This window comes from Stegodyphus dumicola, chromosome 1, assembly GCF_044657685.1.
Source record: "Stegodyphus dumicola isolate Sdum_Otavi_A_Nest chromosome 1, ASM4465768v1".
NCBI lineage: Eukaryota > Metazoa > Arthropoda > Arachnida > Araneae > Eresidae > Stegodyphus > Stegodyphus dumicola.
The window spans coordinates 76,229,598-76,254,104 of NC_140768.1; the positions used below are offsets into that span (position 1 = coordinate 76,229,598).

Below are 24,507 nucleotides of genomic sequence, written 5' to 3' on the forward strand. Positions count from 1 at the left end.
GTAGAAGGATATTTAATATAACTGTATGTCTGATCATGTAAACATATATATATACTTATATCAAAATACGATTAGTTTATTATAATGTGATTTAAGGGAAAATGTGTCTGAATTGATGTCTCTAGTGACTTACTACATTTATTTTTCTACATAGCTATTTAGTTTCCAAGAACGTTTAACGTTTAAGGAAAAATAAGAAGTAAAATATTACAGTTTACTTTTTTTACTCTTTGTTACTTCTGGAAAAGTAAATGAAATATGTACCCCATTAAGATTTTTGAAATATCGAGTCTGAGTTGGGTCTAATGTTTGAGTCGTTATGGAGTTGTATTTCATTTGATATAAAATTAATTCTGTTTAAAAGATACATCAAAGAACTAGAGAACTATTTTATATATTTTCCAGCAAAATTTGATTGTACTAAAAATAATGTCATATTTACTGCACTATTATGAATTTCTGCTATTGATTTGCTGTTCTCATACTCTTATTAAAAATGTTTCAATGTTTTAAAAAACATACTGCCCTTTCTTCTGTATTCTAATATGCATGCGTTCGAAAAAATAAGTTGATTGCTTTTGGTGATTTTAATTAGCATCTGTTTAATTTTAATGAGAATGATCATTTACTTCTGTAATTAATAGAATTTCCGATTTTCAGAACAAAACAAAGCACTTTCTATTACAAAAAATAATTTTAAAGTCAGTTAAAATGTTTACTTAAAGTTAATGAATTCATATTTAAAATTTTGAAAAACTGTTCATTCATTTTTCTCATAAATTAATGTAAATGTATTGCACAATTGTAAACATATTTTAGGAAATCGTGAGCAAAGAGAATTTTTTAAAAGCCTCTAATTGCATTTATTTATTTACTTTTACCACTAAATGTGCTTGTCGAAGTTTGAGTCATAACCGAATACCATTTCAAAAACATTCGAGTTCTTTCCAAAAAACAAAACAAAAAAAAAAAAAAAAACCTCCGTTGAAAAAACTCGGTTAACAAAGTTCATTTATCATTCTTTGAAGGGACCAACAAATCAATACTTGGTGGTAAGATTCTTTATTCGTATATATATATAAGCATTTTTCGCTGAAAAATGTTTTTTTGCGTTTATCCTTAATGTGGAAGTGAGGAGTTGTACGTGATTGGACACATTGATCGAGAGTTGTGAGTGTCATAGAAACACTTTTACAATTGGCTTCTTAGTTTGCGAAGTGTGTTGCCGTTTTCCTAGTCTAAAACTGTTGTTAATTAAAATTTGGAAATGAGTCTTGTAGAAAGATGGTGCTTCAATCTTTAGATGAATGAAAGAGTAATTAAACGTAAGAGAGCTGGTTTTTATTCCTGTTAGGAATTTTTATTACTGAGCTGTAGGGAAAATATGAAACACTCTTTTATTAATTTTATAACCTTGCATCTTCAACTACATCTATGCTTGTGGATATTCTTTAAAAAGTCTGAGGAAACAAATATAAGATTATTCTTGAAGTACAAATAAGAAGTACTTCGTTTCAAAAGATGTTATATCTTTCATATGAAACACCTGGAAGGGTAAAATTTTCATCCTGTTTTCGAAAGTAATAGGCTAACTATAAAACTGCTCATAAATCAAACTGTCGTTAAACACTACTCATAAGCAAAACTTCCATTAAACAAAGTTTGAATTGCCATATAAATTATATAAGGAAAGCATTTTGAAAATATCTAGACTGATAATATTACCTACCAAATAAAAAATAACACTTATAATAATAGTGCAAAATGGAAAGGACGGAATTAATAAACATCCTATAGAAAGTATAAATAATAGCTGTATCTTCCAAAATCGGGGAAAAATTAGTGCGTACTGTGACGTCATGATTTCTTTCGTCTGTGACGTCGTGGATGCTTCAATGGGAACGGAATCAACACTGGTATTGGTGATGCATCACTTTAATTACAGCACATACCACAGATACAACATTTAATTAATACATTTAGAAAACTTGAGTACATATCCGAGTTGGTGACGCGATCAGAGACGTTAACGAAGATAGCACTCGTCATCACTGGACAAATTTAGTCTCCACACCTCAGCTCGCTGGCGGAGCTTCCCAGCACTCTCTCTCACTGGCAGGCGTCCGAACAGAAGTCTCTTCTCTTTACGCATGCGTATTACTCAGTTAAGTCGTTGCCATTCACAGTTCTTTAAAATAGGTATTAAAATGAATTACAGTCCTCGTAGTGTGAGGAAATCGCTAACGAAGTTCTCTCTTGTCGAGAGCATCATAGGTCTTTCTAGAGAGTTCAGGAGCGTTCTTTACAGTACTTCCGGTTCAGAAAGCGGTTTTATTAATCGAATGTTAGGATGACTGGTGGGAAGTGAAGACTATTGGAGTGCAGGGAAAAAAGTTCAAGTATTAACATCTCATTGTTATTTCAATCCATCAAGTGGAAGAGGCAGACTATCAAGACATCCATCATCCATAAAGACGAAGAGGCATAGATAAGGTGTACGTTTTGCATGCCTCGATATCGTAAGTCTAGTTTCCGTAGCGCATGGTTGATGTTAAAAGTGACAGTTTCTTTGTCTAAGTCTCAAGCATTTTTCTATCACAGAATCGTTAAAAACGTTGCAGAGTCTAAACACCGAAAGTTCTTTGCCTTTGAAAAAAACAGCAAGTTTTTCTAATTAACAAAAATGCATATGAATCTTTTGAAAAAGTATATTAACATAAAGCAAGATTTCGCAGAAAAGGGATACTTGAATCATATATGTTAAATATATGAATTAATTTCCGGTACATATCCATGAATTTGTTTACTATTTTCAAAAAATTAATTATAATAATCTAAATAATAATAATAATAATCCTGGCTGATATCTACATGCATTATTATGAATCAAAATTGTTTGAAACTTTAAACTTCCCGATATGGTTCCGCTACGTAGACGATACTTTTACCCTGTTTGAAGGTATGTAATAAAGATGATTTAAATAAACTTTCAACAATGAATTCTATTGATCTTGCTATTCAGTTCACTTTTGAACTTGAGACTTGAAATTTTCTTCCGTTTCTCGACATTCTGGTCACACGTAACACATCCAACTTCAATACTACGGTTTACCATAAACCTTCATCGGTTTGCCTTCCGCCACACTTTAAATCATGTCATCCGACTAAACAAAAGTTAGCTTCATTTTCTTCCTATGTTTTCCGTGCTCTTCAAGTTTGCTCCTCCAAACTATCCCTTGATGAAGAACTAAATTATTTTAAAGCAATAGCTATTGACGGGGACTTTTCACCCAACATTATTAATCAAGCAGTTAAAAAATTCTCAACACACTAAAAGGCACACTCTTGTTTTAGGAGATTATAAAAATTCTGTTGTCATTCCCTTCTTTCCATCAATTAGCTATAAAGTTTCACATATTTGGAGAAATTTAACTTTCGGGTCGTTTATTCTCTCATCAATAAAATTCCGAGTTCCATACTCAAGGACCCCATTCCGGATACGAATTCCTGGTGTAGTTACAGGATACCTTGCCAGTGTGGTTTAATTTACATTGGCCAAACTAAAAGAGCCTTAAAATTTTGCGTCAAGGAACATGAAGCATATGTTAGAAAAAAGGAAACAAAGAAGTCTTCTGTTGCCCAACATTGTTGGTCCGAAAATCACACTTTCAATTTTTCTGCTGCCAAAATTATTCAAAGAACATCTTCCATTGGTGAACGGGATTTTCTAGAGGCATTTCACATTAAAAAAATCTTTCTGTTCTAGTTAACGACCCTAATTCCAATCCATCTTTGCCTTCGACCTTTAAAGAAATTATGTTTTAGTTTTGGTTTCATCAACAGATGGCGCCAGTAGCTTATCTCCTGTCCAGGCTTTCTTATCTGATCTAATCCTTATATCCTATCTCGTTCATTTGCGCTTTTGCAACTGAGGATGATGGTTCGGTAAAACTATGGAAACTAGTCCTGTGAAAATTTGAAAATATAACGCTGATTTTTATCGTTTAAATTCTGAATTAGTATAGTAATCTAGTTCTTGAAACCAGTCTCCATCTTACAATTACTCTCTCTATTGGGTAGTTGTTGAATTCCCTCTTTTGAAAATTATGTCTGTTTTTGAATAGATCTGGTAATGCGTTTTTTAATCTCTTTAGTGGTTTCGGAATGTGTACCAACCAGCAGATGTTAAAATGAACGAAAGAGGTAGTAATCGAAAGAGATTATATCTGGCAGGAGTGGGTCTGAGAGAAAATCTCATATCCCAATATACATGTATGTGAGTGTCTTAGAATATATGGTTTCTCTGATTTATTTCGCAGGATAACGCCATGTGTTAACGAGCAGCTGTATACAGTTTGGCAAATTTCACTTACGATATACTTAGATCTTTTCATACAGTATGTTCTCCTGAAATAGACAAATAATTTCCATAGATTTAGGTACAGATAATCCAAACTTTTCCAACTTTTACATCACATGCCTTAATGAAGATATACTAAGGACCGCATAATATGAAAAATATGTCTAGGCCTGCATGCAGAATAACTCTGATTATTTATTAACGACCACTATATACTATATATCACTATTGCGTCTAAAAATACATTTAAGTTTTAAACCAGAAAAAGGTTATAAGAAAATAAAATATGAACATTGAATCATTTTTTGAATATCTTTGCATCTGTATTTAATATGATGTTCAAGATATCGATTGCCAAGTGTATATTTTAGATGGCAGCTTGAATTTATGTTGTTACTTTACTTTTTATATTCTTTATTCTGGAGAAAATGTTGCTCGCAAATATACGTGCTTTCCAGCAAAAACATCATAAATTGGAATATTTATGAAGCGCAGGAAATTTTCTAAGTAAAGTACAATTTATAAATGTTGCTTAAATAAATTTTCTTTACATTGCAGATTTCGGTGAAAGTCAGTATATTCTGTTTGTATATACACTGGTAAATTTCATGTCAAATCAGAAAGAAATACCCAATACAGTGAAATGTAGTTGATATTTTCCAAAATATATAAATTTTTCAAAATATTCTTCTAAAACAGAAATCCGTGTCATATATTTTTCTCTGTTTATACATCTTCGCCGAGGTAGATTTTCATAAGGAATTAGAAACTATACCTCCCGGTTTGAATTATTAAGAAATATTTTAAAAGAGATATGAAATTTAATTCAAATTTCCACCGAGTTTATAGAACTATATGCTACTGAACAAAAAAAATTACTGCTGCGCAGGTTTTAATGCACAGATTATGACACAAAGTGGCGAATATGAGTAAATCATAAAAGGAAGAGTGCTCGAGTCGCGCGCACATCTTCTTTCAATTTAAAGTCTGGATAATTTACAGCTAATCATGTCTAAAAGATAAAAGGTATTTTAGATGAAGGTCAGAGATGGCGAATGGTCGGTGACTCGAGGCTGCTCCAACTTACTTAAACATTGAGTCGAGATGGTAAACTTCGAGTATTCTTCACTTAAAAAACGAAGTTCAATTTAAATAGTGATTTTGGAAAACTTGAAATAGACGTCTTTATTCAGAATGTGGGCGAGGTACCCCAGTCTTTCTAAGTGAATTGCTTGAAGTTAAAACATGGTAATTTAGTGCACTGATTTGCATAACTACAGAACCTAACCAATTAAAGATGCATGAATGAGGCCCCACACTATCAAATAAGCGTGTTTAGGAAGTGTTTTAGGATCAGCTGTAGAATTATCCTAATGGAACTCCGAATTTATTATCCTCTCCGAAGAATGAACAATTTAAAAATTAAGACATTGTTCAACGAAATTGGCCGGCATACATTGTTTAAATAAATTCTATTGAAGATACTTGATATAAATTCAGGCTGCAGCATATAATCTCATTCTCTAGAACCTTTAGAAGCTCAAACTGGACCTCTTAGAAGCGTGACTATAAATATCCCAGGGTTTAATATTTAGACCAATTTACTCTATGCGTAGACACTGCGACACTTGCATGTCAGTTCATGGTGTCATGCACCTTATTATTTCTGTCTAGTGTATCAGAAGTTTTAAAATTTGTTCTTTTGTAAATATTTCCTATATAAATTTTAATGTGCAACTCACCTGCATGTAAATTATTTGTCCAACTCTGGACCTTATCAATATTTATTTAAAAATGTAGAATGTTCTTTCATTCTAACCTGAAATGATATAAGTTATCTTTTAATTTTGAATACTAGTAAGTTGTTTTTACTCTTAATGAAAGTTTAACGGAAATTTCAGACGCTATCATTCTTGAAACATAATTTATTGGCCGCTTTCGGCCTTTAAATACAAGCAGTCAGGTCCAATAAAAATCATTTCATTAATTTATTTTCCAAATTCGAGATTGCATATTATTACCTTTTTTCTTTTTTCTTTTACATTGTTATTATACGATGCAAAGCTGATCAGCGGACTCTGAGGACTACTGGTTGTACTCTACCGCCTAAGTATCAGAAGCAACTATAATTTATATTTGAAATAAAAAAAAAACCGCACAGCAACCGATATGCCACTTTCCCGAGGTTATGCAATAAAGGCTGTCCGTTTTTGCGAAATTCTGCATTTTATAGTTTGGTATTCGAAAATCCTAAAATGGAGAAATAAATAACTCAATTTAAAATCAAGCTACAGTTCTTTAGTTATGTGTGGAACACACATGTTTTGTATACTTAATACTTTGTTGTGCAGATGTTTCTGATTCACTATCCAAGAGAATATAGTATTTCACCAAATAGGGAATTAAATTTTCTTATGCTAATTATTTTTCGATATCCGATTTTTTGTGAAGCATGTATTAACAGAAAATAAATTATCGATTGTACTACCATTTAAAAATAATTAAGGAAGGAAGCTGGTATTGGTTGTGGCCCTAATTTATAGCATCATAATTTAATTTTAAAACTTTGAGTTGCATCATCTTCATTTTTACATTTTCTTTTAAATGTAAAACCATTAAGGCATACCGCAACTGAAACTTGTTACTTTTTGCTTTTACACTCCGTTTTGTCGCTCTATTAACTACTTACTCTAGTAGCGGCAAATTTTATTGTGAAGTTTTTCATTAGAGAGCCTAAATGGGCACATTTATCCAGATGTAAAAAATTAAAGTCACGTTTAGTTTTTAAAAGAAATAAATTTGCCTTTCTATAATAATACAAGCATATTTACGAATTTTAATATCACTTTCTCTTAAAACATTGAAGCGTATTTTCTCTTATGCATTACTTAGACAATTTAAAACATTTTCTTTACAAAATTTATCTTGTGCTCCGTATTTGAAACATTTTATATTTTTATATATTTTGTGCGTTCGTAATTCATTAATTTGATAAAAATACGTTTTTCTCGAATATCTGAATTTTTTAATAATTTTATAGTAAAATATTTGCCATTCGTTTCTCTAAGTTTATTATATAAATGTACACATTGATTATTTAACTTTTTTTCTATGCGAATATTTTATATATGCCCCAGTGCAGGCCTCTTCAGGGCTCGAGTGGCTAAGACCGATGAATACGTTTAGCTTGACATGACTTGAGTTCAAACCCAAGCAAATGGGATGGTTGTATGATTGGTTTTCGTGGTTTTCTCCATGTGTAACGTAAATACGAGCCAGGCGCTTTCAGAATGTTTTTCCCGAAGGCATCAATCGTTTTAGGTAGATAACCCTCACGGCTTTGCCATATTCAGATATGTATAAGAACCATATATAAGAACCATGCCATGTATAAGAACAAAAATCTGTAACGATTTTAGAATAAATTTCCTTATAAAAGTTTAAAATTTTATCGTTTCTCGTAGACATCAATAATTTCATTAATGAAGCACTTCATATATATCAGAAAACGTCTTTCTGCATATCCGGTGACTTGAGGCATCATATTCTCCCATATTTTAAGCATTATTCATCCCTGTATTTTTACTTGCTTTAATATCAGCAAGAAAGTATGACCATTTTTTTCTGTAAAAATAAAATTCTAAGCATATCATTTGAAAGTTTCTATTTATCGAAAGAATAATAATATTCTTCTAAACGTAGCATACTAAACTTCGATTTCTGCTTCGCTTCTTTTTTATGTTCAGTGTACTTCTAAAATAGATGGGTGATTACCGAACACTGCTAACTTCCAATGCCATTGGTTCTTAAAGACAAAACGCAAAATAAGCGTAAATAAAAATTTATGAGCTATGCGAATCTTCTCGTCATGTAACCGCGATTTAACAGAGGAAGAATTCCTTCTTTGGTGAAGTATAAAATTCCACGACGTAACATATCTAGCGACAAAGCAAAAAGGGAATCACAGCTCGCATGATAAAAAAGCCGCAGCAGAAAAAAGATCCAAAATTGTTCCGATAATTGCGCTGCTCTTGCTCTTCGAGTTTGAAGAGCCATAAGAAACAAACGAATATTGCTGAAAGAAATTAATATGCAGAAGCATTTTTCTAGTTTTACTTATCGACGCAAAATGAGGAAAGTAATTTTTTGTTCGATATTTGTCAGGGGAGGGACTTAACTCGCCCATGGGGATTTGAATGGAACACGAGGAATTAATAGTCATTGTCTAAGGAGAACAAAAATTAAGCCAAGTTAATGATTTTATTTTTTTTTTAAAGCGTGCTGATTCATTGGAAAGAAAATCAGTTTCATCCTTTAAGGCTTTTCTACAAGTTTCCTTTTCATTTATTTTTCCTCTATCATCATAGATAGAAGTGGACTAATTACCAGAAGCTTTCCATATTTTACTTGTAATCTGCATTTTGGTTCTTTCTAAACCTGGTTTGAATGATTTTACTTTGCCATACCATTTTCTTTAACGGTAAGACTTAAAAATACTTTCTTATTGGTGCAAAAAAATATTATCACGATTTCGCAGACTGGATTTAAAATCTACCGTTTCCAAAGCAATTATAAAAAATAAGGTATTATATTGCATTTCTTCAAATGTTAGCTATTTGGAATCTAGGATAAAATTCTAAATTAGTGGACTCTGAATTTATAAGAAGTAATAAAATGATCGTGAAAATGCTTAAACTTGTGATTGAGAAAGTTTATAGAATCCAGTTTGGTAGTTCATAAATCCGTCCTTTTTAAGCATCACAGATAATCAAACATAAAACTTCCAGTGCTGTATTTAAAAGTTGCATTTGTTTGTACTGCATTTCTAACTAAATCAAATAATTCTGCAGATAAAATATAATAATTTTTCATTTATTTTATAACTGGCACATAGTTTTGATTTGCTGCGTGATTAAACCCCTGAATACTGGAATTCGATGCGAATTCAAACCCATACATATAGATATGCAATGAAACTCGCTTAAGAGAATTATCTGCATATAATTTTGTCATTTATGGTTGTCTTTACAGAGAGGTAATGTTTTAATTGTTTGTGTTCTGAGAAACATTGATCATTTTCAAAGATATTGTGGAAGAAAATAGGATATTTTTTGACTATCCTCCCCCCTCACGAAAAGTCTCTAACCTTTGGTAACTAATTTTTCTCTAAGATACGAAAGACAATAGTAATTTTCAAAAATGGTACCGCGATAAGAATTGCATAAAATAGCAACTAATTAATAAAATTAAAAACTCAAGAAACGTCCATAATAAAATACTTATCTTTTTTGCGGTATTCTGTGCACAGCGGTCGATTTTTAACTTATCATTACGATTATTACGATTTTTAACTTCATATCATAACGATTTTTAACTATCATCTTTAATTATCAGAAAATTGCAGAAACTCGGAATCGCCAGAAATTTGACACTACGCACACTTTCATTCTTCCTATGTACATATCAATCTGTTTCACTTGAAAAACATATGAGAATGGCTCAAATTTCGCATTGCGCACGCTATTTCTTTCCATGTATACAGGGATCTGTTTTAGCTTAAAGATGTCACAGCATTGCACAAATTTCGTTACTGGAGCACAAATTTTTATGCTTAACTTTCGATCGTTTAGGGGGTATAACTAAAATGAAAAATGAATTTTTTTATTCTGATAGGCGAAACGCTATATTTCCGAAAAAATGCAACGCTTTCTCTTTCACCAGCAGGCAAACTTCACAATCCTGTTACGATTTTTTATTAAATAAAAACACTCAGTATAATAAAAGAAATACTAAGGATCGTCGAATTTGAAGTTGAAATCAGCAATCACCCCCTGCGCGAGTACGCATACCTGCGAGCGGCCGCATAAATGGATTTTGATGACATGCCGCGTTGCCTCGTAAATACGTTTCATTGGGGTGCAGGTAGACAGAAGGTATCAAAAATAGTTAATTATTCAGACTTCTAATTCTAAAAATTAAAGCTTTTACTTATCTAATTATTTTCTCAGATTCTTTTTAATTGAAATAATTTAGTTACAATTCACCAATTCATTTTAAAGAAGCTGAAACCGAGATACTTTACAGTGCTATTTATTAAAAAATATCCGTGCCCTTATAATTAGAATTGCAGTACATTTACCAGCTATATGTTATTTGTTTGGTTAACTATTATACTGACAGGGCAGAAAAATGTGTTTTCATGCGTGGGAACTACCATTTCTGCATATTTTCCGATGTAAATTCTTTTGTTTGAAGGCGGCCAGTTTTATATTAATTTTCCCCCTGGCGGTACAGTAGCTAGCAGTATTAGCTGCTGTACTGATTAGCTTAGGTTCAAATCCTGGGGAAAGCTTTGATGTCTGTAAATGTGTAATATAATTGCATGAGGGCACATAAAATTCACGGCGAGCCGAAAATCTTCTTGAATGGTTTGTGGTAGGGGATGAGGGGTGGAAGAACCTTACATCCGTTCACCCGGGGATTCTTCATTGTTAAAGTATTTAAAGAGTATTAGGTTTAACTTTGTATATTCACTAATTTAGTATTGAATTATCTCTCTTGTGTGGATCAAAGAATATGTGTATAATGTACTGTTAAAATTGCTCTTTTATTTATTTTAAGAATCAAGCATTATATTGAAATGACTCATTTGTTAGATTAATAAACAATCCATTGTTACAGCAATGGAATTAAATGTAAGATTTTATAGGATCAGAATAGGTAGCATTTTTCTGTTTTATCATAAGTTCGTTCTTGAAATACTCTTGGAGTTACGGACACCAGCATTCCGAATAGTTGCAAAATTCGCACATTCATTTTGCTTTTCCAAAAAAGTATCGTTAATTGCTCTTGCTGATCGTTAAGTTACCGATAGCCCAAATATTAGACTTCAGTAGGTGATGCTTCGTATAATCGCGGCTAATGTTATCATTCGGATCTTATTATCGAATCACCTAAGACCAGCTTATTTGTATACGGAAACGTGAGAATTACATCGCTTATTGCGATCAAATGGTTAGTTTTATCAGGATATTACGCAATAAATTTTTAAGCGGAAACAATGCCTTCATCAAACATGAATATCACTGTAAGTTTTCATTATTTTGAAATAAAAACAACAAAGCGTTCTCTTTGATTGCAAATTGGTGTCAAAATGCTCATGAAACGCCGAAATTCAATAACTGACTCAGAGACAACTGTAGCAAACTCACCGTTCCTATGCAAGAAGCCCCTCCTACGGTTGCGATAATGATGTGTAGTTAGAGAATTTTTAATAGGAAGTCTACTGTACCTCCATTGCTTCTAGTTACGTTCAGTTACATCCATTGAAATTTTCTCTAAAGTCTTCCCCTTGTGACTACATAATTGAAAGCTGAGACACTTTAGGATCGAAGGCAATGGTAAGGCAATGGTTAAGGCAATGGTTTTAAGATTTCAATGAATCATAAAAAAGTTTTAAGTACGTTTATGCCATTTTGCGAACAATGTTGCTTTATGCTATTTTACGATAGCGGAATGAAAGAATCCAAATGCTCATACTTATCTCATACTGTCACCAAAATTTAACTTAAAAAAATTTAAATAACATTTTCTTTATGTAGTCTGTAAAAAAAAAGAAACAATAAGTTAGAAAGTTTATACAATTGCAGTTTATTTTACTATAAACATCATTATATTCAAAAACAGTATTATTTTCCTAAAACATCTAATAACCTAAAACAGTTTCACAGCGTGGGCTCTTAGAAGATCTAAGAGGCGTTTCCGGTCCGAAGAGCATCGAGAAGCAGGTGTGCAATAAGATCACAGTCGGAAAATTTTACTGATTAAGAATTTGTTTAATTAATTTAAACTTTCATCTGATAATGCAAATATTACAAAATCATATCAGTCGACCCTTCATACATTTTAGTCCAATTTCTATATAGTTATATTTTTTAATTAAAAAAAATGGAAGTTACAAGCTATCAGCTTAAATTCTACTTTACCACACATGCATGTTCTTTCAGCAACATCTAGTATGCGCAGGAGCATAGTGCGCAGGTAGCATAGTATAGATTTCTGAATTGATGGACTAACTATGGTAGTGCCAGATCATGTGGAAGAAATATGTTAATTTTTTAGTAACCTACGTTGAAATTTATCTTTTAATTACTTATAGGAAGACATCAATAACTAAAAAATACGAACTATTCATTAAGAATATACTTCCTTTCCCCGTTTAAGTGCTAAAACAGTAAAGTTTCCAAACTAATACAACATGAAAAAAATGCATTAGCCTGAAAAGCATCCATCCCTCTTTAAAATTCAGCTGTCGTATTTTGTCAGATATCCTTTTTCAATGTTTTATCAATTCTGGTATGTTTCAGAGGAAGAAAACACTAGAATAACAGTTTAGATCTATGCACAAATAATTCAGCTTCTTGTCTTCGTCATCTCCGAAGAGTGTTCAAATTAAAACAAAAGCAACAAAAAGGACTCGTACCATTCTTTATTCATTGTGGGTGAAAACTTATCTCTTAAAAAGTATAACTATCCCACGCACTAGAGTTTTATCTCCCGAATATTAAGCAGCTCTGTGCACTTAAAATACCTCTGCATAAACAAAGTTCCCGAGAAGAGAGATAAGGGAAGAGGTGCAGGTGGTGGTGCAACTCCCGTTTTGCAAAGTCTTCCCCTTGTGGCTGCATAATTCAAAGCTGAGACACTTTAGGATCGACTTCGGTTAAGGCAATGGTATCCTTGATGAAATCCAGACGAGAAATTCCCGATTTTCTTCTTTGAGCATAGTGCGAAAATGAATATGTACCTAGTAAGAGATTAAAGGTAAAGAAAATGAAAGCCATTAAAAAAACTTTTAAAAAGTGCTGGCGTCTTCGTAAAAAAAGAACAGATATTCCATAAGGATTTCCTTACGTTTAGCTATAAGGAAATAAATTCTTTAGGAGTTTTCTACTCCTAAATAGAATTTCTAAATCTCAGATGATGATTATGGTTCCATGATATATGAAACATGCAAGGTATTCGAAAAACACTGCTACCATCATTATTTTCCTGAGTACTGATACTTGGCACACAGTTCCAAGATGAGTACTGATACTTGGCACACAGTTCCAAGATAAGTTCCGTACAATAACATAAAAAATTTTATGAAAAATAATCTCAGTCTTGAAGATGTAACAGATTCTGTAATATAAAATCTAAATACCCCGTAGATCAGGAAATCCAACTTGTTAAATTTTAATTCAGAAGTCAAACAACAAAAATCAGCGTTATATTTTCAAAATTTCTTAAATTTTATTAAGTTTTAATAAATTAAACGCAGGAAGTTCCTCAACAAGTTTCTAAAATTCATCTCAACGTCTTTCTATTTATTAAAATTATTTCCCTTCACCGCTGCCTGGCGTTTTTTCCAATCTCGATATACACCATTACATTACAAAATACAAATTAAGTAAGGAGAAAAAAATCAAGAAACCTGAAGCCAGAATACGTTAGTTTTATATTTAAATCCCAAATGCATGCTATAATAATAATAAACATTTTATCCTAATGAGTTTATTATTAAGTAATTTATAAAAGATCTAAAAACCTCCAGCATTAGTCACTCAAGAGTTTAGTTAAATAAAAGAGTGGAACTACAGTTTGTTAAAATAAGCATTCGAAAAGAATCACATTTATTGATTTCACCGACGGATTTTATTTACTTTTTTGTCTACATTTATTTCCGTTATTCAAGAAGTTTCTAGTCTGAACAATTAATGGCTAAAATCTCATTTTGAAACCTTAATGAGCTTTCCTTTTCAAATGGACTGCATCATTTTAAACTTAAAAGTTGCTCCCTTAATGAAACACAGTAATCATAATTTTTTTTTTTTTTTTTTTTTTTTTTTTTTTTTTTTGAACTTCTAAGCTTCTCGTTAATTTTGTAGATCACGCGATTTCAAATAGAAAGCATTGTTTGGAAACAATGCTTTTAGAAAGAGAACTGTAAGGAAATATTTGAATACTTTTCTTTATTCTTTGATTGTAGAACAAATGGTAACATTTATAATTCACGTGTTCCAATTAACTCCTAAATCCTGATATGTCTTTTGAAAGATAATTTTCTTTAAAACTGTATATGTTGCATTTGCTATCTTTGATACAAGCAAAAATATTTTACGAATGTCTCTGTATTAATATTTTTTATGGTTAATTGTACGAAAGTACTCCAATTGCGTGGTTGCTGCTGCGATTTACACTGAACAGTTACTAATTAAAGAATTAACCGTCCATATGTTCCTGAGTCAGCTAAAGAAGCTATCCAAGGGTGCTTTATGAGTTTATTAGTAAATTGTGCCGCGACGAATCCCACATCATATGGGAAAAGAGTGAAGGAAACAAAGTATTGGATTACGCAAGAGCACTCTGGATAAAAATGAGATGGATAATGTTGGGAATTTTTAAAGCTAAAACTAATATTCATAAAAGAGAAAAAGAATATCTGAAAGCTTTCAAATTTTATATTACGCTTTTTTTAACGTTTGTGTTACCTTTATTTATTAAATACCATGTTCTTCGCGCTTAAAACACATAAAAAATCAATTCACAGGAATGTTTAGGCTCCACTTTTATCACCAAATATTTAAAAACAGCAAAACAACATATCTTTAGAATTTCCGATACACAATCTCGCTCGCTGGAGATAATTTTTTTTTCACCCAGTACAGTGTTGCCATTGCTCGCTTTGAAATCTTTGGGTTTATTAATCAAAAATTCTTAAAAGTTTTATAAAATTTGAAATAGATAATAAAAGAAATTCAAAATTCAAAATTATGGCTTCCAAGTGCATATGTTCGGTTGGAAGACAACGTTGTTAAAAATTTGACGGCTCTAGGTTCCGATGTTTTTTCGCAATGCGAGAAACATTCATGCATTCATGCTGATTCTTCATTATTTAGTTTCTTTAAATATAATACATGGCGCTAATGTTTGGTGGCAAAAGTTTGAAAAGTGAATTTCAAAACGCAAAATGCCGTTTTGAAATTAATAGCCCTTCTGGGCTAAAATTAAAGTTTGCATAAGAATTGTATTTAAATAGCATAAGAATAGTATTTAAATAGCATTGTATTTAAATAGCATTAAAATAATTATATGTCTGGCCTGTCTTACTAAGATTTGTTCTGGATGTCCTCATGGTATGTTATTTTTGTGTCTTTATTTGCCGAGGGTGCAACCCAGCCAGTACAGTGGTTAGTAGCTCTGACTGCCGTAACGGTGGGCCCGGGCTCGAATCCCGAAGAATGCATGGCTGTAACTGTCCATGCCTTCATAGAAGACAATGGTGTCCGCCCGTTAGGTGCTTCCATAATGAAATGACAACCACTTCTGGCTCTTGTAGTGGCGCGAGGCTAATGGTTATTAAATTAAGCGCCCGGCCATTATAAAAAATAGCCGAGGGTAAATTCTCTGGAACTAAATGAAATATTTAGGCTCCACTTTTATCTTTGGTGTATTTACTTTCAATAATTCCTCTCTCCGAAATTTTTAAACCTCTGCCTTGGAGTTCAGTGATATTTCAGTGTTTCTGCAATATTTAATCATAGATGTTCTGCTTCTTTAGACATATCAATTATAAAAGCATATTTTGACGTTCTTAATATCTTTTATTCAGTGGTAAGCCATTTCACAAACGCTTTTAGTATTTAACTCAAATTCCTATTTTCTTTTAAGGAAATTGATAGTTGTTACGGCAGCAAATTGAAAAAATTTCATTCGTATCTTTATTTTCTCATACCTAATCTATATAATTGTCTCATTCTTATCCGCAAAGCACTTTACAGCAATATCTTAAGTTACGCCGTTGAGGTCGAATTACTGTTATCACGTGTAATTGATCTGAAGATGCGATTGGCATGTAAGAGCAATAAAGACTAATATCAAATTTAATATTTATTAAATTTCATTAAAATTTCTAATTTAGATTAAATTAAGATTAAAATTAGACGAATTAAGATTAAATTTCGTTCATTCCGTATTTTTGAAAAAGAGCTTTGAGATAATCTACTCCCAAAACTGGTAATGTCTCTTTTACTAGTCTGTATATTCACATGAAATGTTTTAGTTCTGAAACATTAAAATTTTTTAATTAATTTATGATCTAATACTTTCTTTTAGAAATAGCGTGATTTAATATTTACACACAGGTTGATTTTATAAACATAATTTTTATAAAATGAAATTTACGTTTGTTTCTTAGTTTTCTTGAGTTTCATGTTGCTGCATACGTCATTAGCCATACGAATATATTGGAAACTAATACATTTGTCTAGTGAATTTATTTGCATTTAAAATTGTACTCATGTGTAAACTACAGAATTTAAACAGATGATCGGAAGTAGGAAATCTTAATTATTTCGCATTTTTTTAAATTGAACATTCAAAATGAAACGTTAAAAATGTAATAGATATGTAATAAAAAATTCATAATGTTAGTTTACTAAATGGAATTAATTTTTAATTAATAAGAAAATTAATAAGAGCCTTCAAATAAGAATATTTCTTTAATGCAAATGTAAGGGATTTTTCTCCTTCCTTACCACGTGTTTTCGTAGTGTAATTTTAAGTGTTATTGAAATTTCGTAGTTTCGTAGTATTTCGTAGTAGGAATTTCGTAGTATTCTAGCACTCGAAAGCATTGAAGCCCGAATTACAGTGAGAGTATCATCTTTGTTTTATATTGTCTGTTCCAAAGACAAACCTAATCTTTCCTGTGACGGCCGAACTAAAAATGTGTCATGGATGATAATTCATCACTACCTGGATTCCCCGTCTCTCCATTCGCCCGTTAAGTGAATGAGAATGTAAAGGAACTCTTTCTTTCCTTACGGTATGCCTTCATCGTGTAATTGGAAGCACGTCTAACTAGCACTCGGGAGGCCGGAGGTTCGAATCTGGGCAAGGGGCATTGCAAGTTTTTTATGTTTTTCGCCCTGAAAATTCCTAATGACTTTACACAGTGTATAACGTTAATTAAAGCAAATAATAATGTTATTAAATATTTGTATATATTACGTTATTTTTAATTAGTACTATGTTATTCGAATGCATATTTGTTTTATAAATGTGAGAATAAAACAATACTTTGATTTAAAGGTAGAAAATATGGTCATTTTAATTATATGCTAGTCCATATTGCAGTCTGCGTTTTAGGAATGTTTGTCCTAATGTTTTATGTTTAATGTGAACTACACGTTTAAATTTGTAGATGCTTTTTTGTTTTTCAGGGTGAGAATAATGTTTCAGTTAATCATAAAAAATAACGGAAATAATTTCTCTTGATTTTATATGTCTGTAATTAAATTTCTTATGATTAAATGGTTAAAAATGATTTAATATTATGTCCCTATAAATTCAATCTATTTGGAAATTTGAAATTAAAATTTGAGTTATATAATTTCTGTGAAAGAAGATTGAAAGTAACTTCTATTTTCAATACTGAAAAAATTTCTTCTGCATTCTGCATTCTGTGATAACCGCTAAAACACTAGTCATAGTCAGATAATGTAGCCCATTATATGAACAGAGAAAGAGAAGTTAACTGCGTTTATTATCACCTCGAACCAAAAACAAAACAGGTTTCAGCAATGCTAGTAAATCCAATGTGAAAGCAGTCACCTAAATTTCTTTATGAATGCACTTTTAGTGTCTATTATATGAATAGGAAGGGCGTAGTATTCGTACTATATTGTAGTAAATACAAAGGCATATACATATAACTTTTATTCAGTGCATTCAGACAGAAAAACAAAACGAAAAAGCTTTCACAACCTAAATAGAAACACTTAAATTACAATATGTGATACAAAAAATGAATCTAAAAATCAAAATATATACTATTCTATACAAATGCCATACTGTAGTAAACAGTTGCATAATAATTGAAACAAAGGCGACCACAAACGTCAATTTCTGTCTGGTTTTTGAGAGGAGATATTTAATACCAAATCTTCTTTCATAAGAAAGAATTACTGAAGCCTGGATGTTAATACTCAATGAGATTTTACATAGATAAAGTTAATTCTGAGTATCGTTTAATTAAAACAATGTTTATATATAATACTAAAAATGTGCATATCGGTATCTTCCCACTGTTATCTGTAAAAGTAATTATGCAGATTACCATACCTTATTTATAATTATTTTTCTTTTAAATACTACTGCCCACCAGCGGCCGAGCGGTAAAGTCGCTGAACACTGGTAGTTCGGTTCGAGGTTCGAATTCCGCGAACGGGCTAGCTGCATGGGTGTTTTCGTGGTTTTCCCCATGTGTAACGTGTATACGAACTAGTTTTCCCTAGAACGTCCTCCACGAAGGCATCCCTCCCCTTAGGCAGATAGTCCTATTGTGCTTTGCCATAATTAAATACACACCACGAAGGCATCCCTCCCCTTAGGCATCTAGCCCTCTAGGCTTTACCGTAATTAAATAACCTAACCTAGCCTAGCCTAACCTTTAAATACTACATATAGCTTCAAACGTGACTTTTGAAGATGTAGACCCTTCTTAATATCGAATTACATAAATAAAATTACACTTGCAAATATATTTTACAATAAGAAACATTTAGTTTCTAAACACTTCTATTTCACATAATTTCTTCATTTTTCATAACCTATTAAAATATTAATCATTTCAGTTTCGGTTTAAATACACCTATAAAAGCGTAGTTAACGAATATATATTTGTAAATGAAGGGGTAAACTAATTAAACTTATATTAACAGTGCTTGCAGTTCCTGTCACTAGAAGTGATAATTTCCTTAAATGTCTCTAAGTAAGCATTAATGAAGTTTTATACCTGATAATATAAATTGCGCTCTTGGATTTGTATACGGTGTGTTGAATGGAATGCTCAAAAGCAGAGGTTACAGGCGTTACTTTTTAACTAATATCTTGTGGAGTCATTAGCTTATTTTGAAGCAGCACACGTGAAAAATTTGCTATGCCTCCTCCGAGACTCCAACATGGAACTCTCGAACACTCACCGAGTGTGCTACCGTTACACCGCGAAAGCATGCTGAAAAGAATTCCCCCTTTAAAGGGCGACTCGAAATTAGGGGACCTAGTTGCCGAATCCTGGTGATGATGAATTACTGTCCACCATCTTTTTTAACTGCGATGCCACTGTAGAGTCATTACGTTTTTTTGAAGACGGAGACATGAAATATGTGCAATGCTCTCGCCGGAATTCGAACCTGGACCTCTCGAATACACGTCGAGTGCACAACCGTTACGCCACGAAAGCATACTAGAAGGAAAGAGAAAATACCTTATAACCTTATACGTTTCGTTTCTTAAACCTCTGTATTAAGTTTGTTGTTAGGTTTTGGGGAAGCAGGAGACGTGAAAAATGTGCATTGCCCTCTCCGGGACTCGAACCTTGAAACTCTCGAATACGCCTCGAGTATGCTACCAATTACACCATGAAGGCACGCAGAAAGAAGGAAGAAAATACTTTATGTAACCTCCCTTTTAAATGTATGGCTGGGGATTAGAGAATCCAGTCACTAAAATCTGGTGTGGACGAATTATCATCAGCCTTAGTTCGGGCGCCACTTATAGAATCATTAGCGTTTTTCGAAACAAGACACTCGAAAGTGCTTCGTGTATGCTTCAATTACACTGGGCAGACACGGGAAAAGAAAGGAGAAATTACTTTATAAGCTTCTCAAGATAAAGTATAGAAACTTATGAAAACAATTTCGATACATTTTAGAGTTTCGAAACTTATAAAAATGAAGATTTTTTTTGCATAGAAATACAGTTAGAAGCAATTATAGATTACGAGTATAGTATTTAAGAAATTGCAGAGAAAATTTACTTATGCCAAAGTAATAACAAGATGGCGATTTTTTATTGTACATACTCTCAGCTAGCTGCGGCGACCTATATATGAAATTTCTGTTTGAGAATTTTACCCGATTCTAAACTTTCAGCTTTCAAAAACTTTTTTACGACTGTAAATCTTAATATCTATATTGATCTCGAGATAAACGCCCAGAAGATAAAGAGCCATGTAACTGTTATGATCTTGATCCTTACAATTCATTCTCACAAAAATAAATTTGTCTTTCAGTTCTACCGACGGAGGGGCCCAAGATTACTGGAGGGCAAAACAGATATAACGTCGGGGACGTTGTTGCCATAAACTGCACATCGGCCAAATCAAAACCAGCTGCGACTCTTCGTTGGTACATAAATGACCATCTTGTAAGTATCGATAAAACATTATTTTTTAGAGGACTCAACTCGAAATTTCAAGAAAAATTAGATGGAATGACTGACGTCACTAAACGTCATCCGTTGAAATACATATTTAGGAATATTTATAAACACGTAAGAATTTCTGATTAAAGGTATTATAATACTTTAATTTAAATTTTGAATTCAAATACTTGTACTATGAAAATATAAGGGCAAAATTTGTAGTTCTTAATGTTCACTCAAACATTGCTTATAATATTATTGAATTATTGCTTCTGCATAAATATAGAGTGTTTAAAATCTAATAGAAGAAATTTTAACAGGTGATATAAAACACAAAAGCTAATCATTTTTATCGTAAAAATGCATGGTCACACCTTAAGTGCATCGCTGAAGAGCACTTTTCCTTTCCCTATACGTAACTTTCTTGCAAAGTAAAGAAAACGCTTTAAGCGGACAAATAACAAATGTAATTTTCTTGCGCACCGTCATTATTCGTCGCATCGTTTGGTATTAACCAAACGATGCTATTTTGGTATTTATGTTTTGTGTACTTTAATGTACTATATATATGTTCCTTTTTTATGGCGCGACTTTTCTTTTGATTTTATATTAGATGTTTTTAATTCGCGATGGCTCGAGACTTCTCTCAAACGCTTTAAGTAATTTTTTTGGCTAAGATGCAGTGGTCTCACTTCTTTATCTTTCTTCTCCGTCTTTCTCTGACAGAGACCCTCAATTCTAGAGTTAATTATGTCATGTGTTTACAATGATATCGCACATCACAAACTAAATCAGATACGTCATCTTTCACACGATATTTTCGAATAAATCGTCAGTTTCGAGGCTTATGCACCGTGATTTGTGAGTTTAAATGGATCGGTATATGCATTATCATCTGTCCCTTGTGTTGCAAAAGACATTGTATACGAGTAAACGGAAACAGCATTCCAAAGCCTATCAGGGTCAATGTTCCTTCTTACCTTCTTCGGGAACATGCAAGGACCTGACTCGGAACAGAGAGCTTACTAAAGCTATGTTCACTAATTGTGGTAAGTAGACAGGATACAGACGAAGGGTATACAAAACCCTTTATTTTTCTCTATATACAATAACTTCCGTACTTCGGAATACACTGACCCGCTACTTGGGGTCTAACGTAAAAGTATAAAAATAAAACTAAACTCTAATTTAACTTTAGAATAATAACCGCGGAAGATTGGCCTTATAATAACAGGAAGCGTATGTAGCACAGAGACTGTGAACACTACAATACGTTTAAATTTATCAAGAGGATTAAAACCTCTGGCCTGGAAGGCAAACAGCAACCGCGTAATTTCTAATGTAAACGGCCTGCTTTGACTCACTGCTTCCTCTCTCTCGCTTAGCAAAAGGCCACAACTTAAATACTTGGCGTTCGCCAGACAAACTTTGCATAAATACCTTCACGCTTATAATTCTGGCCGGAAGTAGAAAATAAGAAGTGATAGTAAAGATTTAAAATAAAAATAAACGTTAGTAAAACTTAAGATCCTTACATACTTCCCGCCAGAGTTAATTAGTTTGAAACTGAGGTCTAAAACGACCTTGTTGAAAACTTTTAGCTCTAGAATCTAACGCGAGGCCAATCTTTTACAAACATACTTCGCTAGAAACTAGAAATTTAAAAGAAAGAAATTTGTTACAATAGCAGCTCCCAGGATATACAACAATCTTTTTTCATCTGTACTGCATCTAAACAGGAGCTTTTATTCAATTCTGGTTCCTTCCAGAGATCTGGAAGGAAAACTACTTTAATGAAATGTTACACAATGAAATGGCAAGTAACATATACAATTATACTTCTCTTAACGTTCTTATTTCATTCATGACTATTTTAATTATCTCTCCCCGTGCTCTCTGACATGTGTTGTAAAAGAACACCAAACATGAATGTGTTTCTGTCTACGTGTTCCACACTTCCTCCTACAATCAAAACACTAACGTGTTAAAAATTCAACATAACAAGACCTCTTAACACACCCTAATTTCAACTCTAAACCCTGAGGTACTATTCTGAAAGTGTCTAACTCTAAAGTGTAGCGTCAGAGAGCCTAACTACATCATTCAACCTTTAACACATATTCGCCATGCTTTAGTCTTTTTACAGTCACACGAATAAAAATTTTAACATTCACTTTTACCATATCACGGTATTTCTTAACATTTAAAATAACAATTCACATTGTATATAAGAACATATCAACATGCTGTTAATTTTACACATTTGAAAACATACATTAGTAGTACCTTATTAACTTCTATTCTTTTCAAAGCAAGTGCCAATTCTTTCTACATTGAAATACTACATTTCAAAAAGTCTTTCAGACTAAAACTTCTCTCTTGCTAGAATGCTTTAAATAAAATTTATACAATAACTTTTTACAATATTTAAGTCTTTACACAACGCTATTATACATCAACTTTAGTTTTACGCGCGAGTAATTGAAAAACATAATACCAAAATCGGTCACAACTCATTTCTCGCCCTTTTGGCGATAAAGGTAGACCTCGCATGAGGTAAAACTTCTTGAAATCTGCCACTTGCAGTAAGAATGAAAGATTAACTTAAGTTTGCAAAGTAACATAAAATTTTACTTATCTTTGTAATATTCGGACATCCTTTTCTGGGCCCAGTCTTTAAAGGTATTGCAGATAGTAGTGTGATTTAACCTCCTTCTTGTACGGGCTCGCCCTTCAGTGCTTTCCACTGGAAGCTTCCCTTTTTTCACCAGTTCGGCCACCCTTGAATACCTTCTTTTTCTCCTCTGCTTGTGGTCTTGGCCGTTTGATGGCAGCTGGTCTTGGCGGAACCGGGAACCTTCTTTCGTGTTCCTGCTTGGACCTCGTTGTTGGCCATTCAAATTTTCCTTGTACTTTTTCCTCCGCCGCTGATGGCCCTTCCGCAGTTCGGCGACTTTTGCTGCGGAGAGTCCTGTCGGATGAGTAGATCTTCCGTTTTAGAGCCGGGTTATAGTTGCCGTCATTTCTCCTGGTTCTCTTCACATACGTCGTCCTTCTCCCTTCTTCATTCTGGGGGTGTTCGTGAACTCTCTTTTCTGGACGGTGGAACGGCTTCTTTTTCTTGCTACCTTCAATTTTTCCGCGGGGCAATTTTCTTTTCACTTGCTCCTGTCTCTTATTGGCTTGCCCTTGTACTTGTCGTTTTTCCACCTCTGGAGCTTGTGCCTGCGGTGTCTGCCGTGCCAGATCCTGCAAAAGATCTGAAAATATTTGTATTTTATTACGATCGAAGTAGGGCTTGATTTGATCAATGTTTGCGGAACAGGTTTCACCATTTCTGGCTTTTAACACTACTACAGCGTGAGTAATTTTTTTTTATAACATATGGTCCTTCAAATCGTAGAAAAAATTTGGCAGTATTATCTTCTGGTGCTGAAGAAAGTGAATGCTTAATTTTTAAAACTTCATCCCCTACTTTATAAGTTACTCCCCGTCGTTTCAAATCATAATAGAGCTTCTGTTTTCTTTGTCCTACTTCCGTATTCTTTTTTGCTTCTTTTATTAGTTTTTCTATATCACCCATTTTAAATTCTGGGGCTCTTTGTTGCACATAAAATAATTTATCTAACGGCGTTATAATCTTTCTGCCTAGAAATAACTCAGCAGGAGTTTTGCCCGTTGTATCATGTTTTGCGGTCCTAAGGGCGAAAGCAAATTCATTGACATAGTTATCCCAGCTTTTATGAATTACATAACTACGGATTTTTAACATAACTACGGATAATTTTCACTATATTTCTATTGACCCGTTCCGCTATATTTGATTGCGGCCGATACTGGACCATTTTTAAATGACGTATGCCCAGTTTTTGGCACATGTCTTCAAATATATTACTTAC

The 24,507-nt window shown here is 32.8% G+C and overlaps 1 protein-coding gene across 4 annotated transcripts in view; it reads left to right on the top strand.

Moving 5' to 3' along the window:
• LOC118194771 (uncharacterized) overlaps nucleotides 1–24,507 on the top strand; it is a 348,088-nt gene that overhangs the window by 224,214 nt on the left and 99,367 nt on the right. For all 4 annotated transcript variants that reach the window (XM_085816399.1, XM_035365974.2, XM_035365973.2 and 1 more), the window contains one exon: nucleotides 20,478–20,611. In XM_085816399.1, the coding sequence (XP_085672525.1) occupies nucleotides 20,478–20,611 (134 nt within the window). The remainder of the gene's footprint in view (nucleotides 1–20,477; nucleotides 20,612–24,507) is intronic.